Source organism: Sorex fumeus, unplaced genomic scaffold (assembly GCF_029834395.1).
Source record: "Sorex fumeus unplaced genomic scaffold, SorFum_2.1 ptg000075l, whole genome shotgun sequence".
Classification (NCBI taxonomy): Eukaryota; Metazoa; Chordata; class Mammalia; order Eulipotyphla; family Soricidae; genus Sorex; species Sorex fumeus.
In genome coordinates this window covers 23,788,794-23,802,440 of record NW_026606132.1, presented here as the reverse complement: position 1 = coordinate 23,802,440, position 13,647 = coordinate 23,788,794, and the positions used below count along the sequence as shown (strand labels likewise).

The window sequence follows — 13,647 nt, the reverse complement described above, 5'->3', positions numbered from 1 at the left end:
TTATCCTAGAGAGAAATTAAAAAGTGTTCCTATTAAAAGTCATTCCTTCCTCCTTCAGGAGCTGAGACACCTGTGAATTCCAAGGAGGGGGTAAAAGTAAAGAATTGTTAATCCAAAATACAGGGTCCTGGAGTTGCCCAATCCATAACCTGTAAAAGAAGGGTAGAAGAAATACTCTTAATGTGACCTCATGATACGTAAAGGAGCTAGAGGCCTTTGCTTCAGGCCTTCTGATACTGGCTCCTCTGATTTCCTTGTGAATTCCAGGTGAAATCAGCTTGGCGATGGCTTGGAGCTGGAATTTAGAGAGTTGTAAGTCTGCAAAGGTCTGAAAGTTGATGCAGGCAGATGAATTCGGCTCCTGACAAAATGCAGTGGGACCCAAAGTTTCTTAGTGGAGTTATCTGTTGAAAGAATAATGTAGCCTTTTCATCGAATGAGATGTCTCCTTGCTACCCAGTCTTTGTCCATTTTAATCAAAATATGAGAATTAATAATTTTCTGAGCATCTTTCTGGAAATGCTTTTCAGCTGCTGTATATGGCTCCCATTGAGATAAATTCAAAATTTTAAAGAAAACAATGTCAAGGACAAGGAGGCAAACGGGGCATATCTCCTTTTTTTTAAACTATGCCTGATTCATAGGACCAGGAAGACCAGAATGAGATCTGATATCAGTAATAAAAACAGGATCAGAGCGCTTTTGTAAAAGACCCTGTTGCTGCTGAAGCAAATGTTGAGCTATATAGAGTTTGATGTGCTTAGAAATGCAGTCACAATACCAGGGAAGAGACCAACAACATAAACTGAGTCTGAGATGATATTAGCAGGTCCTGTCATATGGGCAAGTGAAGAAACTAATGTGGTGAGTTACAGCCTTCATTGGAAACTCTTTCTTGATATCAGAAATAATCTGCTTCATAACCATACACACATATGCAGAAGTATCCTAGTGACAATGCCTTTCGTCCCTCACCAGACTCAGCGTCTGTAATGGCTGAGTCAGTGAGCCCCCAGGAATGAGGAGTCTCTGTCACTCCTGGGTCAATAAGCAATGGCCGAGTGGGAGAATAACCACGTACCCACTGTCCCTGAAGCCGTTTTCCCAGAGGTGGCATTTCATGAACTAGAAGTAGAAGTTCACTTCCCCAAAAATAAAACTGTACCAGCCTGAGTCTTTGAATAACCTTCCTTGGAACTAGCACTTCACCATTGGTTCTGATAAAAAAAAAAAACAAACCCGAGAGTTGGTTGTCCACACTGAGTTCCTGGCAGATGTTCTTGGGAATCAAGATGAGAAACTTGAGAAGGCTTTCTCCACCTCTTACCTAACTGAGGGCTCTCAGGGTAGCTGAGCCCTTTTACACAAAGTTCTGCTCGGTTTGCCAGCATAAATTCATTAATAGACACAACTCTTTGATTACAAAGTTTCTCACTTTTGTCCTGACTCAAAATATGATGCACATTAGGTGTAGAACTCAGCTCTGCATGTCCCATACGCGGGATGGCTTCTTGTTCCTTGAACTCAACCGCTTGTCGGTAAGCCTCTAGATGTGCTCCATGAGGAACTGAGTCAGGGACTGGAGATACCTTTCCCTCCACTGTCGGGGAGTTCTCCAGACAACCGTGAAAATCTGATGTGCTGCTTGTAACGTTCACTTGAGCAAACTCCCTTTCTACCTTGGGGTTCAAATCTTGTCCCTTTGCACCAGAATTTAATCTGTAGGGACTCTGGGTGGGAGAAATGCTAACTGTATCAGAGCAAGGAATATCTAAAGCAGCGCTCCCTGCCGTGGCTGATTGTAGTGGATCTACTGACTGGAGCTCTGAAGCTCCACACTGGGGAGAAGGGCTGCAGCTGGGAACATCCCCTGATTTTGCGGGGTTCTGGGGCTGGCCCCACGTACATTTCCCGAAATGGGGTCACCATCTACGCCAAGATTGGAGGGCAATCTCTGGCCCAATGGTTTCCATTTTGGCATCGTGGATAAGGTCCAGGTGGTGGTCTCACAGTTGTACGTTTGGGAGGTGCCCTGCAGTCCTTATGGAGGTGGCCTGATTTCCCACAATTAAAACATTTGGCCTGAATTTGCCTCTGTATGGCATAGGCCTCGACAGCATTAATAAGTGACTGATGTTTGATAGACTCGGGTTTGATTCCCAGAATCCCATATGGTCCCCTGAGCACCGTCAGTGGTGATTCCTGAGTGCAGAGCCAGGAGCAGCCGCTGTGTATTGCCGGATATGACCCAAAAAGCAAAAAAAAAACCTCATTTTTATTCTATGAAAACTTCTCATACATATCTCTTTCCAGTATAAAATAGTGAATGAAATGAGTAAGTATACTGTGGTTTTCAAAGGAAAATATAGTTTAGCATTATGTTCACTGAAATTCCTTCCATTAACAATGCAATGAAGGCCATAAGTATAGAGCAGCTATTCAAAGAATCTGCTGTTACCCTGCGAGTGTATGGTCATGAGTTTAAATCCTTGGTCTGCCTCATGCACTCAATATGATTCTGACATGCTATTTGAGCCCTCAAAGCCCTTCTGTATGTCTGTGATTCGAGGCAGCACCGGATGAAGTGAAGAAAAGAAGAGTATTATTTTAATTAAAAAATAAAACAAGAAACACTTGACTCTATCAAGCATACTTAAATGCAGTGAAAGTAATGCAGTGGGTCTGAGGGAAGCAGTGAGTTGACGGTGGGCAGAAACAGCCCTCCTTGAGTCAATGTGAGGGCGAAAAGGGACAGCGAATCCTCTTGGAACCCGCCTCTGTTCCCTTGGAAACTCTGGGGTTCTAAAAGGTGCCAACCGGATGTGACCTCACCTCACTTCCGGCTGGAGGGGGAGGCCAACAGAGGCCAGGAGCTCGGTGAGGAGAGAACCATCCAGAGTGCGGGAGGATGGCCCAGCTCATCAAGGAGTCACGGTACGGACCCCAGCTCGTCAAGGAGTCACGGTACGGACCCTGGGGGTAGACAGATGGGAACCACTATCAACTCCGAAGGAGTCCAGGCTGGGTATGGGGTGCGGTTCCCCTCCCCTGTCCTCAGGACTCGAGGAATCGTTGAGGTGTGAGGGGTCCGGATCCGGCCACCATCTTCCTTCTCAGAACCGGAGTTGACGCTCCTCAGGGTTCCCGATGGGGGCCCGAGACCCGACAGTAGGGATAGAGTCCAGTTCAGTAAGAGGTTGAGTTTCTTAACGGACATTCGTGGAGATCAGCCTCTAGTTCTCCTTTTCCGTGCGCAGGGTGGGGGTTTCTCAGAGTTATGTAGTTTCGGGGTTACTGGTGACTCTGAGCGACGGCGAGGCCCGCTAGGTTCCGGGGCTACGGGGAGAGCCGACTCGAAACTTTCCCGCCGCGTGCAAGGAGGGAGCCGTATTCTCGGGGCTACGTCCTTGCCTCTTGTACTTTCTTTGAGACGAACATCTCTGTCTGCCTCGGGCACTCGGACGTCATGGGATTTGTAGAATTTGTTCGGCACAATTCACGGTTGTCTGACATTTGAAAGAACTGAGCACTATAGATACTGAGACTCCTCTGTATTCTAGGGTAAAACTCACAAAGGAGCACATGTAGAACAGGATTTTTGTGCTGTAGAGATGAAAAATTGCAGTTTTAATTTCCTTAATTATGATTTTCTGCATGGATTTTCTTTCTTTTTTTGTCACTTTGATTTCTTTTTTTTTTCCCTTTATTTTATTTTATTTTTTTTTTACAGTTGTAGATTTACAATTTTTTGTGCTTTGGTTTCAATTATACAATGATCAGATACCCATCCCTCCACCAGTGCCCATTTTCCACCACCATGGATAATATCCCTCCCACCCCCATCCCCCCATCCCCCCTGTCTCTGTGGCAGGGCAATCCCCTGTGTTCTCTCTCTCCTTTTGGGTGTTGTGGTCTGCAAAAGAGGCATTGAGTGGCAAACATGTTCAGTCCATAGTCTACTTTCGACATGCATCTCCCCTCCTGGGAGGATCCTCCAAACACCCTTTATTTGGTGCTCCCTTCTCTATCTGAACTGCCCTTTCCTCTAGGATACCTGGCTGGCCTCTAAGTTATGGAGTAATCCTCCTGGTGCTGATCTCAGCTATTCTTGGGTATTAATCTCATACTTTGTTACTTTGTATCCCCCAGATGAATGCAATCTTTCTATGTCTATCCCTCTCTTTCTGACTCATTTCGCTTAGCATGATACTTTCCATGTTGTACCACTTGTATGTAAATTTCATGACTTCATCTTTTCTAACAGCTACATAGTACTCCATTGTGTAGATGTACCAAAGTTTCTTTAACCAGTCATCTGTTCTTGGGCATTCAGGTTTCTTCCAGTTTCTGACTATTGTAAAGAGTGCTGCAATGAACAAACAAGTGCAGATGTCACTTCGACTATACATTTTCTTTTGCGTCCTCATTCAAGTTTAGGAGGATATATGAGTTGAGCTAGCCGGGCAGCCAGTAACAAGAAGTCTCACAATGGAGACGTTACTGGGCCGCTCGAGCAAAATTGATGAACAACGGGAGGACAGTGACAGTGACAGTGTATATGAGTTGAAAAAGTCATCTGATTCTACTAACTTTACCAGTCCTTGGTAAAGTTAGGATTGATCATATAAAAATGAATTTATGCATTTTGTCTGGAATTGTTTGGAATTGGCAAAGTTAGAAAAAGTTCACATAGAAAATGAATTTATGAATTTTCAGCATAAAAAAATGGGATGGGATAGACTTGATCTAAGGGTCTCGTCATAGGTTAGCTGTAGGGTATCCTGGAGGGTATAAGCCTAATTATCGCTCTATTCAGGATTCTAGGGAACCCTGGGCATACTAGTAGCAAAAAAAGGTGCCCACAAAGACACAGGATAATTTGACAGTTACCCTATCATACACTCACCTCAATGTCATAAAGAACTGAATGTTTAGCCATATGTGCTTTCTGGTGATACTTTTCCCTTTCTTTCCAGTCTTTAGTAGAATTTGTCCAGAAGAACGGAAGCTGTGGGGCTGATTGCACCTCATCATTTGAGCTAGGTAAGTCCCCTTATGTTCAATATGCTGAAACTTTCTTATTGAGGACCGTTATATTCCAGGAGTATGTGCCTTTAAGCTTCAGTACATGCCCTGAAATGCATATGTAACCAATGAAAAGCACCACTACAGTGTGAACATTCCTCTATCACAGTGCACTAAAGACCTCGCCATAATCCCTCTGATTTATCCCCCTCAGATACAATAGTTGATGCCCTTACCCAGTTTTCTTTCACTGTTTTTGTCTGTGGCTGTTGTTTTTCTCCTCTGTAATCCACATATGAGTTTGGTCATTGAATGTTTGACTTTTTCTTTTAGTTAAATTGACCATGTCTAATTTGGCTTCTTTTACTCTCAGGCCTGCATCCTATCGACACGTGTCATCATGTCTCACTCTGATGAATTTTGGGCCTTCGATTTTGAAGAAGAAATTGAGGATGCGCAAGAAGGCCAGCACCTGGAGAGCAGTCAGCTGTGCAGTGCTGAGATGGGGATGGCTGAATTGCCCTCCTCCGCCACTGCCTCTTTCCCCCTTGAAGGAACCCCTGGGGAGGTAGCAGCTGCTGGAGTATCCAGTGATGTAAAAGGTCCTCAGTGTAGTGCTTCCGTGCCCCGTTACTTCCTGGTGACCATAGCTGAAAAACTACAGAGCAATCGTGAGTGTGGCAGTGCCCGCAGCCAAAATGAGAAAGGCCTAAAAGATAGGGAGGAACCAGCAGATGCTGGGGCCAGCCTTCAGAAGGCATTGGATAAGAAGATGTCTGATCTGGTGGAGTTCCTGCTCCTTAAGTACCACTCTATGCAATTGACCACAAAGGAAGTGATAGTGAAAACTATCCTTGACAATGATGAGGAGAACTTCTCTTACATCCTAAGCCAGGTATCTGAGTGCATGCGAGTGGTCTTTGGCATTGATGTGAAGGAAGTAGATCCCCAAGCTCACATCTATGCCTTGTTCAATATCCTGGGCCTCACTTATGATGTGATAGTGAGCCCTCAGCATAACATGCCCACCACAGGCCTGCTGGTGATTGTCCTGGGGGTCATCCTTCTGGAGGATGATTGTGCCTCTGAGCAGGCTATGTGGAGAGAATTAGGTTTGATGGAAGTTCATCCTGGGAGGAAGCACTTTATTTATGGGGAGCCCAGGGAACTCCTCACCAATGTGTGGGTACAGGAGCAGTACATAGCTTACCAGAGGGAGCCTGGAAGTTACCCAGTCCGCTATCAGTTCCTCTGGGGCCCCAGAGCTCACAGAGAAACCAGTGCATTAGAAGTCCTGAAGTTTTTGCTCAGTATCTGAAATAATGGTAACAGGTCCCTCCCGTTACTAGATTTAAAAAAAGCCTCATTCCCATGAAAATGTTGACGAAGTTTGAGCTAGGATGACAAAAGAATTGTACACTGAACTCAGGGTTGAAAATGTTGGAGAGTAGTATAAGTTTGCAACCTTCTGGAATATCAGCCTTATGTTCCTGTTCCTTTTGATGACTTGTACATCAATCTGGTTTTTCTTAAGGATTCTATTAAATGTTATGTTTTCTTGAACAATCTTTTGTTTGTCTGAGCATGTGAATGAATTGATGTTGTGCATGCCATGTTCAAGAGGGACAGTGCTGTTACTTAGTTCAAGAGAGTGGGAAAATTTCTGTCTCCTGTTAAGAGTTGTCAAAGATAACCTTGTTACAAAGATAACATAACATGCTATGAAACGTGACAGTTTCATCAGTGAAATCCAGTCATGGCAAAAACTAGCAGAGAGCCATTTTTATTTGGTTGCTCTAAGTTCCCTATAACTTAAAATTTGAGAACTGGTGGTATATTTTGTTATTCATAATTGTATTTCATATGGCAGGTTTGCACCAATCTCTTCTGATGGCCTTGGGTTACTAGCAGGGACACGAGGACTAGTACAATGCACCCTCGCACAGAATATGAGTGACAGTGTCGCACCCTGCTCATCGAAGAATGAAGAATGTGTGAGGTTTTGTAAGATACACCCTCCAAATGAAGGGGGATGGGCAGTGGGTGTCTGGGGAGAGGAATCTATTATAACTACTGGAATCAGGTAACTTTCTGGGCCGTGAAATTGGCAGGACTTAGAGTTGGATGTGCTTGGCACTAACCACTCAGGGATGATCATGGACTAGTTGAATTACTGGTGTGAACATACTTGAATTTATTTGTGCCCAGGGATCCATGGGTACCATACAGACAACTGAATTAATTTCCTGAATGCCCTCCAGGTGTGAAAGTTTGAGGGTTCTCTATTCCTGTGATGCTCCGAGTTTTTGTTCATCATTAGCCAGGTTTTTAGGTGATCATCATTAGGTGACGATCCGAGTTTTTGTCCATCATTAACCAGTTTTTTTTTTCACAAGAATACACACTTTTTTCAACCTTGATGTTATACCCACAAGACTCTAGATGGAGCTGTTTTATGCCCAACAGAAGAAAAGAAACCCAGGAAAATGGTAAGGAACTGGCTCACCTAGTCTATCCATTAGCGAGCTCTAAATGGGGCCAGGTTTTGTCTGAAAAAGAAAATTGTGGGTTCTCTGCAAGACAAGCAGCAGGAGAGAAACTGGTCTCTGCAGTGCAGAGTTCCTGCAGCTCACACTGCCGTTCTTCAGATCCTGAGAAGACAGTGTGTCCGATCTGCATTAGCTGCTAAGTAGACCACCTGGACAGTTTGTTCTCTGACCTCCCATGGTAAAACATCTCTTTCAACCCCTGCTTCTGGGACTTAGCTCTTCCGGTGAGGGTTGGAGAGCACCTACTGTGTGAGAAGGCAACAAGCACCTTTTCTACAGGGAGGGGAGACAGTGATCCAACTGCTCACTGAGGGGGCCCCAGGGTAGTTCTGAGGTTTCACATTCCCTTACCCCAACTGTGAACTTGGGGATCCAGAGCCTAAGTTCAAGGGGAGCTGGCCGACATGGCAGTGGACAGGAACCGCCCTGCCCAAGCCAAGGTGTGGGCAAGAGAGGACAGTGAGTCCCCTTGAGCCCGCCTCTGTTGCCCTAGAGCCCTCAGGTCCCAAATATGCCAACTGGGTGTGACCTCGCCTCACTTTCTCTGCAGGGCACCTTCTGCATAGTCCAGGAACCCAGTGAGGGGGAGCAGCTTCAGGATTGCATGAGGAGGGCTTGTTAGGCCAGGAGTCAAGGTGTGGACCCCACGGAAGGACAGGAGGAACCCACACAGCCTAACTCTGCTCCATCACAGCCCCAAGGGAGTCCAGACATGGGTGTGGGGTGCGTGTTTTACTCCCTCCTCCTCAGAACTCAGGGATTCTGATGCTGATGTCTGAGCGGTGTGGGCTCTGGGGCCCATCATTCCTTTTTAGCCTCAGAGTAAAGCTCTGGAAGGAGTCCCGAGGAAGGACCTCTCAATCCCAACTCAGAATGCATCCTGGTGGCCCCAAGATAGGGGGCCCAGACCATCATGTGGTGAGGTTCATGGGCTTGGTGTCAGAAGGGCCCCAGGTCCACAGTGATGGGATGATTTAAGGTGGGGTTCCTGAAAGTATCTTGGACCCCCACAGTCGCCTGTCTGCTCTGGGTTCTGGAAGACCCAGGGCAGTGCAAACTCAGGGCATCGTGTTCCGGTTGGGGACGTGGAGCACACTGGACAGTGCACGGGGGGATTCTACTGGTTCTTTCCTCCCGATTAGGCTCAGGACACATTTGTGATGCTGGGAATTGAGCCCGGTCTGCCATGTGCCAGGTAAATGCCCATCCCGATTAACTCTCCCAGCTCAGAGCATCATGTTCAGAAATGGGACTATTTATTAAGGAGCAGCAACTCAGGTCTAAGAGGTGACACATTTCTATTTCTAATCCCATTGACCTCATTTTTTTTCATTTCCTTACCATGATTAACTTGATGGACTGGGGCGATAGTTCAGCAGGTAGGGCGTTTGCCTTGCACGCGGCTGACCCAGGTTCGATTTCTTTGCCCCTCTTGGAGAGCCTCCTAGCTACCAAGAGTACCTCGCCCACGGGGCAAAGCCTGGCAAGCTACCCATGACGATATGCTAAACACAGTAACAAGTCTCACAATGGAGACTTTTCGACACCCGAATCTCTGCCAAAGGTTCCCAAACATTCACTGACTCTATGGATGAAAATCCTGAACATGCACTGTGGAGGGGCGGCAGGATTCACGTTGGAAAGGCGGGTGCTGCCCATGTGGGTTCCCCCAGTGAGCCCCGAAGGGTTAAGGATGGGAGGAAGCAGACCCCCATTTTCTGCGTCCTGGAGGCGCCCGCGTTGGTCCCAGGTCCCAGGATGCCCATGTGTGTCCGCACCACCCGGACAGACCCTATCGCCTTGTCAGGGAAGCTTCAAGAGGACAGGGTGGGACCATGTGTGTCACATGTTCTGCGAAGGATGGGACGGAGGCAGCCTGGGCCTCTGCCCATGCAGCCGTTTCATTGAGCCGCGTGAATGGGACAGAAGGACGCAGGGGTGTGATGGGGGGCGGTCTCCATTGCGTCAGATGAAGCCCAAAGTTTCCTGGATAGGGAGCTGCTCTGCGCCTGGGGAATTGCTGGCGGAAAATGGTCTGATCATGCCTGACGGGGTCAGATGCCTTCGGCCTCTCCCTGAACCCTTGTCCATTGCCGCCCACCTCGCCCCGTCCTTAACTGTGTTAGGGTGTGGACACGCGGTCCGTGGCTCCCTGAACCTGAGATCGTGGCGGTTTCTAGCCGAGGTGGGGACTTCGGGGTGGCTTCGCAGGCCGGGTCGGGGATGAAGCACGTCCCAGCTAGCTCTGACCGGTGCTGCCTTTCTGCCGGTAGCCATACCAGGCCCACCCCGGGGCCTGCTCCGCCTTCCAGCTGCCCAAAGCTGATCCATTCTATAAACCCCTGGAGGCTCCGGGGACAGGTACAGGACGTAGTAACCCGCAGGGAATCCTGCAGCAGCAAGCTCTACAGGGTCCTCCCGCCCTCCAGTCCGTGGCATCACGTGACCCCAGTGTGACATGCAGATGGGGAGAGAAAGGAGGGGGCAAGGATGGGGGCGCCCCAGCCCTGGGGGCGCTTGGAAAGAGACTGGATGGTAGTGGCCATTTGTCACCCTCAAATGTGGGGTCCAGCCCAGCCCCCTTGCTGCGGAGACTGGTGTCCAGGCCCTTGTCTCCAAGAGTCCTGAGGGCCCAGAAGCCCCAGCGTCAGCCTCGTCGGGGTAAGGGCTTACACGTGAACCCGCGTGTTGCAGACACGGGAGGGGGAGGCTGAGGAGGGTCCATGGTATTGGCCGGGGCTGGCTCTGGGGAACTTGGGTCTAGTGTGGGGGGCCGGGGTGTCAGTGTGTGTTTGCTAGTTGCCAAGTCTGGGGGTCCAACAGAGGTGCGGTAAGAGTGTGGAGGGCCCGAGTGGGGGTTCAGGCATGTGACGTGGAACATGCCCACGGGTTGGGTCCTGTCTCTGTCGCCGTCCAGGACGGGGGTAAGCCCAGGAGGGGCTCATCCCAGCCAAGACCCGCCCACTCCACCCTTGTTCCTCCAGATATCCAAGTAGCAAGGATTTTAAAAAGATTTTTTAAAAGAAGAATGTAAGGACACAGTTAATAGATATACTCAAGGTCACAGGAATCAGAAAATAAATGCTTTTGGAGACAAAAAATTGCTCTCTTGAGGAAATTGATGAACAATGGGAGGACAGTGCTACAGTGCTACAGTGATTAACTTGATAATAGTTCTGTGCACTCAGTGCTTCGTCTCCATACCCACCAAGTGTGTCAGTGTCTTCTCATCTAGGAACCAAAATTTATATCTGGACCTATCTGAACTTTCTTGGTAAATAATTGTGTTTTTGTGTGTTTGTTATGGTTTTAGCCTCACGTAGTAGTGCTCAGGGATTATATTTTCCTCTGTTCTCAGGAGTCACTTCTGGTGGTGCACTTCAGATCTTATGAGATGGAACAGAAATCCAGCATACCACCCACTGAATTGTTCCTTCTGCCTAAACAATTGTGTTTTAAATAACTTAATGAATATGGTTCATAGGATTACATTAATGTTCTATTCTATGGCTTTGATGTATACAATGATCTCTCAGCTAAACCATCAAGAAGACAGGGATGCTTAAGAACGTTCCTATGATATTTCTAGGCAGACTACTAACCTCCTTCCAATTTTACTTTTTTATTTTTTTTAACTTTTTTTTATTGAATCACTCTCTGTGGGATAGACCATTACAAAGACAATATTGGTATGGAAAGGTTATCAAGAATATCCCTGAGATCTTGCCCAGTGTGATCATTCCCAGCTATTATTGTCATACTGGTTCTTCTCTATCTTACCTACCCTCAGCTCCACACACACTTGTGCTTAGTTTTAACCATTTGCCAGTCCTCCTGACCCCTGTTTACCCTGGCCATGGATATTCTTATTCTACTATATATACTTTATATACCAAAAATCAATGCAGAATACAATAATTATATATCTGTCCTTTTCCTTCTGACTCATTTCACTCAGCATGATACTCTCCATGTCCATCCATTTATAGTCAAAGTATTCTATTGTGTAGATGTGCCATCGTTTCTTTTTTTTATTAGTGAAACATCATGACCAATTTTACTTTTGCGTTCTCATTTCTGTTATGCAGAAAGAAGGGCTTGTCATTCTTTGGTAAATTGCATTGCCTTCTTCCTCCCCATGTCACACATAAATGAGAACATCTGGTATTCATCTTTCTCCCTCTGACTTTCTTCATTCAACACGATAACCTCCAGTTCTGTTCCTGTTTCAAATAACTTCATAAATTAATCTTTTCATAAAAGGCTGCATAATATTCTCTTGTGTATATACACAACATTTTTGTTCTGGGACATCTCTGCTTCTTCCATGATTGGATATATTACTAACCACTGAAATAAACTTGCTTGTGCATCTACATTTTTGAATTTATGTCTTTGTGTTTGGCGGTTATAAGCATAATAAACTCTAAGTAATATAGGAGCTTTAGTGTTAGGTTTTGGAGAAATCTCTACACTTTTATTTAGGCTCTGAAACAGACTCTAATCAGTGTGGATTAGCATTCCTTTCTTTTACATAATCATATCACTATACCACTTACTCTGGTTCCTTTTCAGCTCTGAACATATGTCATTCTCTATGGTGTCAGATGATCATTCATTTTTGTTTTAATTTGGCATCACAGTCAACAAACATATTTATTTATGGGAGTTTGGGCCACACCCAGAGAAGCTCAGCATTCATTCTGGCTCTGGCTGAGGAATGACTCTGGGCAAGCTTGCAGACTCATATAAGATGCCACAGACTGAACCTGGGTCAGCAGCGTGCAAGTCAATTTCCCTATGCACTTTCTTGCCTTTCTTGCTGGTATCTGAGTTTTTCTATCTCTATTAGTAAAGAAGCACTTGAGTCAGTTCCCAGTCTCTCATTGTGAAAGATTTATCCAACTCTTCACTCTAGTGTGATTGATTCAATTCAGAATTCCAGAAACCTTAATAACTAGGGAGTGGAGAGGAGTACAGGAAATGGGCCATTCCACAGAGTTTGTAGTTGTGGTGAATGTGTTCTATCCCAATAATCATTCAATTTGGGAGGTTGAGTTCCCTGAAAGGCCAAGTACATTTACCAATAGCCCCAATTATGAAGTAAAACTGAGTAGTCTGCTGAGAAGGCTGCTCCTGTGTTCAGAAGAAAGTTAAGTATTGTCTGCCACTTTGAATATTACCCTAAGTTCCAATTCCATGACACTAGATGTCACATTGAGATTTATAACTGCTCAACTTTGAAAGACTGCTTCCTATCTACAGTTTGGTGTCCAGTTTGGAACATACTCAGGAATACTAAAGCGTGCACAAAAGTATAAAATTCCCAGCGCTTTTTGTCTATTAGGGTGAGGGATAATTTTCTTCTTTCTTTCCAATTTTCCCCATCCCTTTTTTTTCGTTCTTCCTTCCTTGCTCCTCTTATTCCTCTCTCTTTCCCTCTATCTATGCCTACTTCCTCCCTCCCTCCATCCCTTTTCTTTTCAACTACCTCCCTGCATCCCCCAATTCCTTCCATCCTCCCTCCCTTTTCTATTACAATTTGCTTCCTCTGTTCCTCCTTGTCTCATATAGTACAGTGGGTAAGAAATTTGCACACGACCAATCTTGGCTTATTCCTTGAATTGCACAGAGTCCTCTAACGTTTACCAGAGGTGATTCATGAGTTCAGAGCCATGTGTAGACACTGAGCAACACCAGACTTGGCCTAATCCCATAATCATCAAATAAATATCCAGCAGTTCATACCCCAATTCATAAAATACAAGTTGAACCCATAAGTGGATAATAATGAGATTATATACCAGAGAATAAGAGTTCCCTGCCAGTCCTACAACTACTCACCTCCCAAGAAGGTAGAGTCTACCACCTCATTCCTAAATTAGGCATTGTGTGCACGGATGCCCTAAAAGACAGAAAGGAGGTGATAATAATTTTAGAAGGAAAATCTGACAAACATTAATTTTCTGGATGTTTATGATCATCAGGAACAGAAATGTCATTATTAGCAAGTGTTGTGATTATGATATAATACAAAGTGCACTCCATGTTACTTTTCTTTGTACTCCAAGCT

General features: G+C 45.8%; 1 protein-coding gene across 1 annotated transcript; it reads left to right on the top strand.

The window, feature by feature from the left end:
* The first annotated feature begins 5,425 nt into the window (after positions 1–5,425).
* On the top strand, positions 5,426–6,343 carry LOC130038374 (melanoma-associated antigen 10-like). The gene has a single exon (XM_056130256.1). It carries the CDS (start codon positions 5,426–5,428, stop codon positions 6,341–6,343), a length of 918 nt encoding a protein of 305 aa, XP_055986231.1.
* Positions 6,344–13,647: the final 7,304 nt, after the last annotated feature.

Bases quoted from the DNA above. Each gene is read 5' to 3' on its own strand.
- LOC130038374 (XM_056130256.1), top strand. From the start codon at position 5,426: ATGTCTCACTCTGATGAATTTTGGGCCTTCGATTTTGAAGAAGAAATT.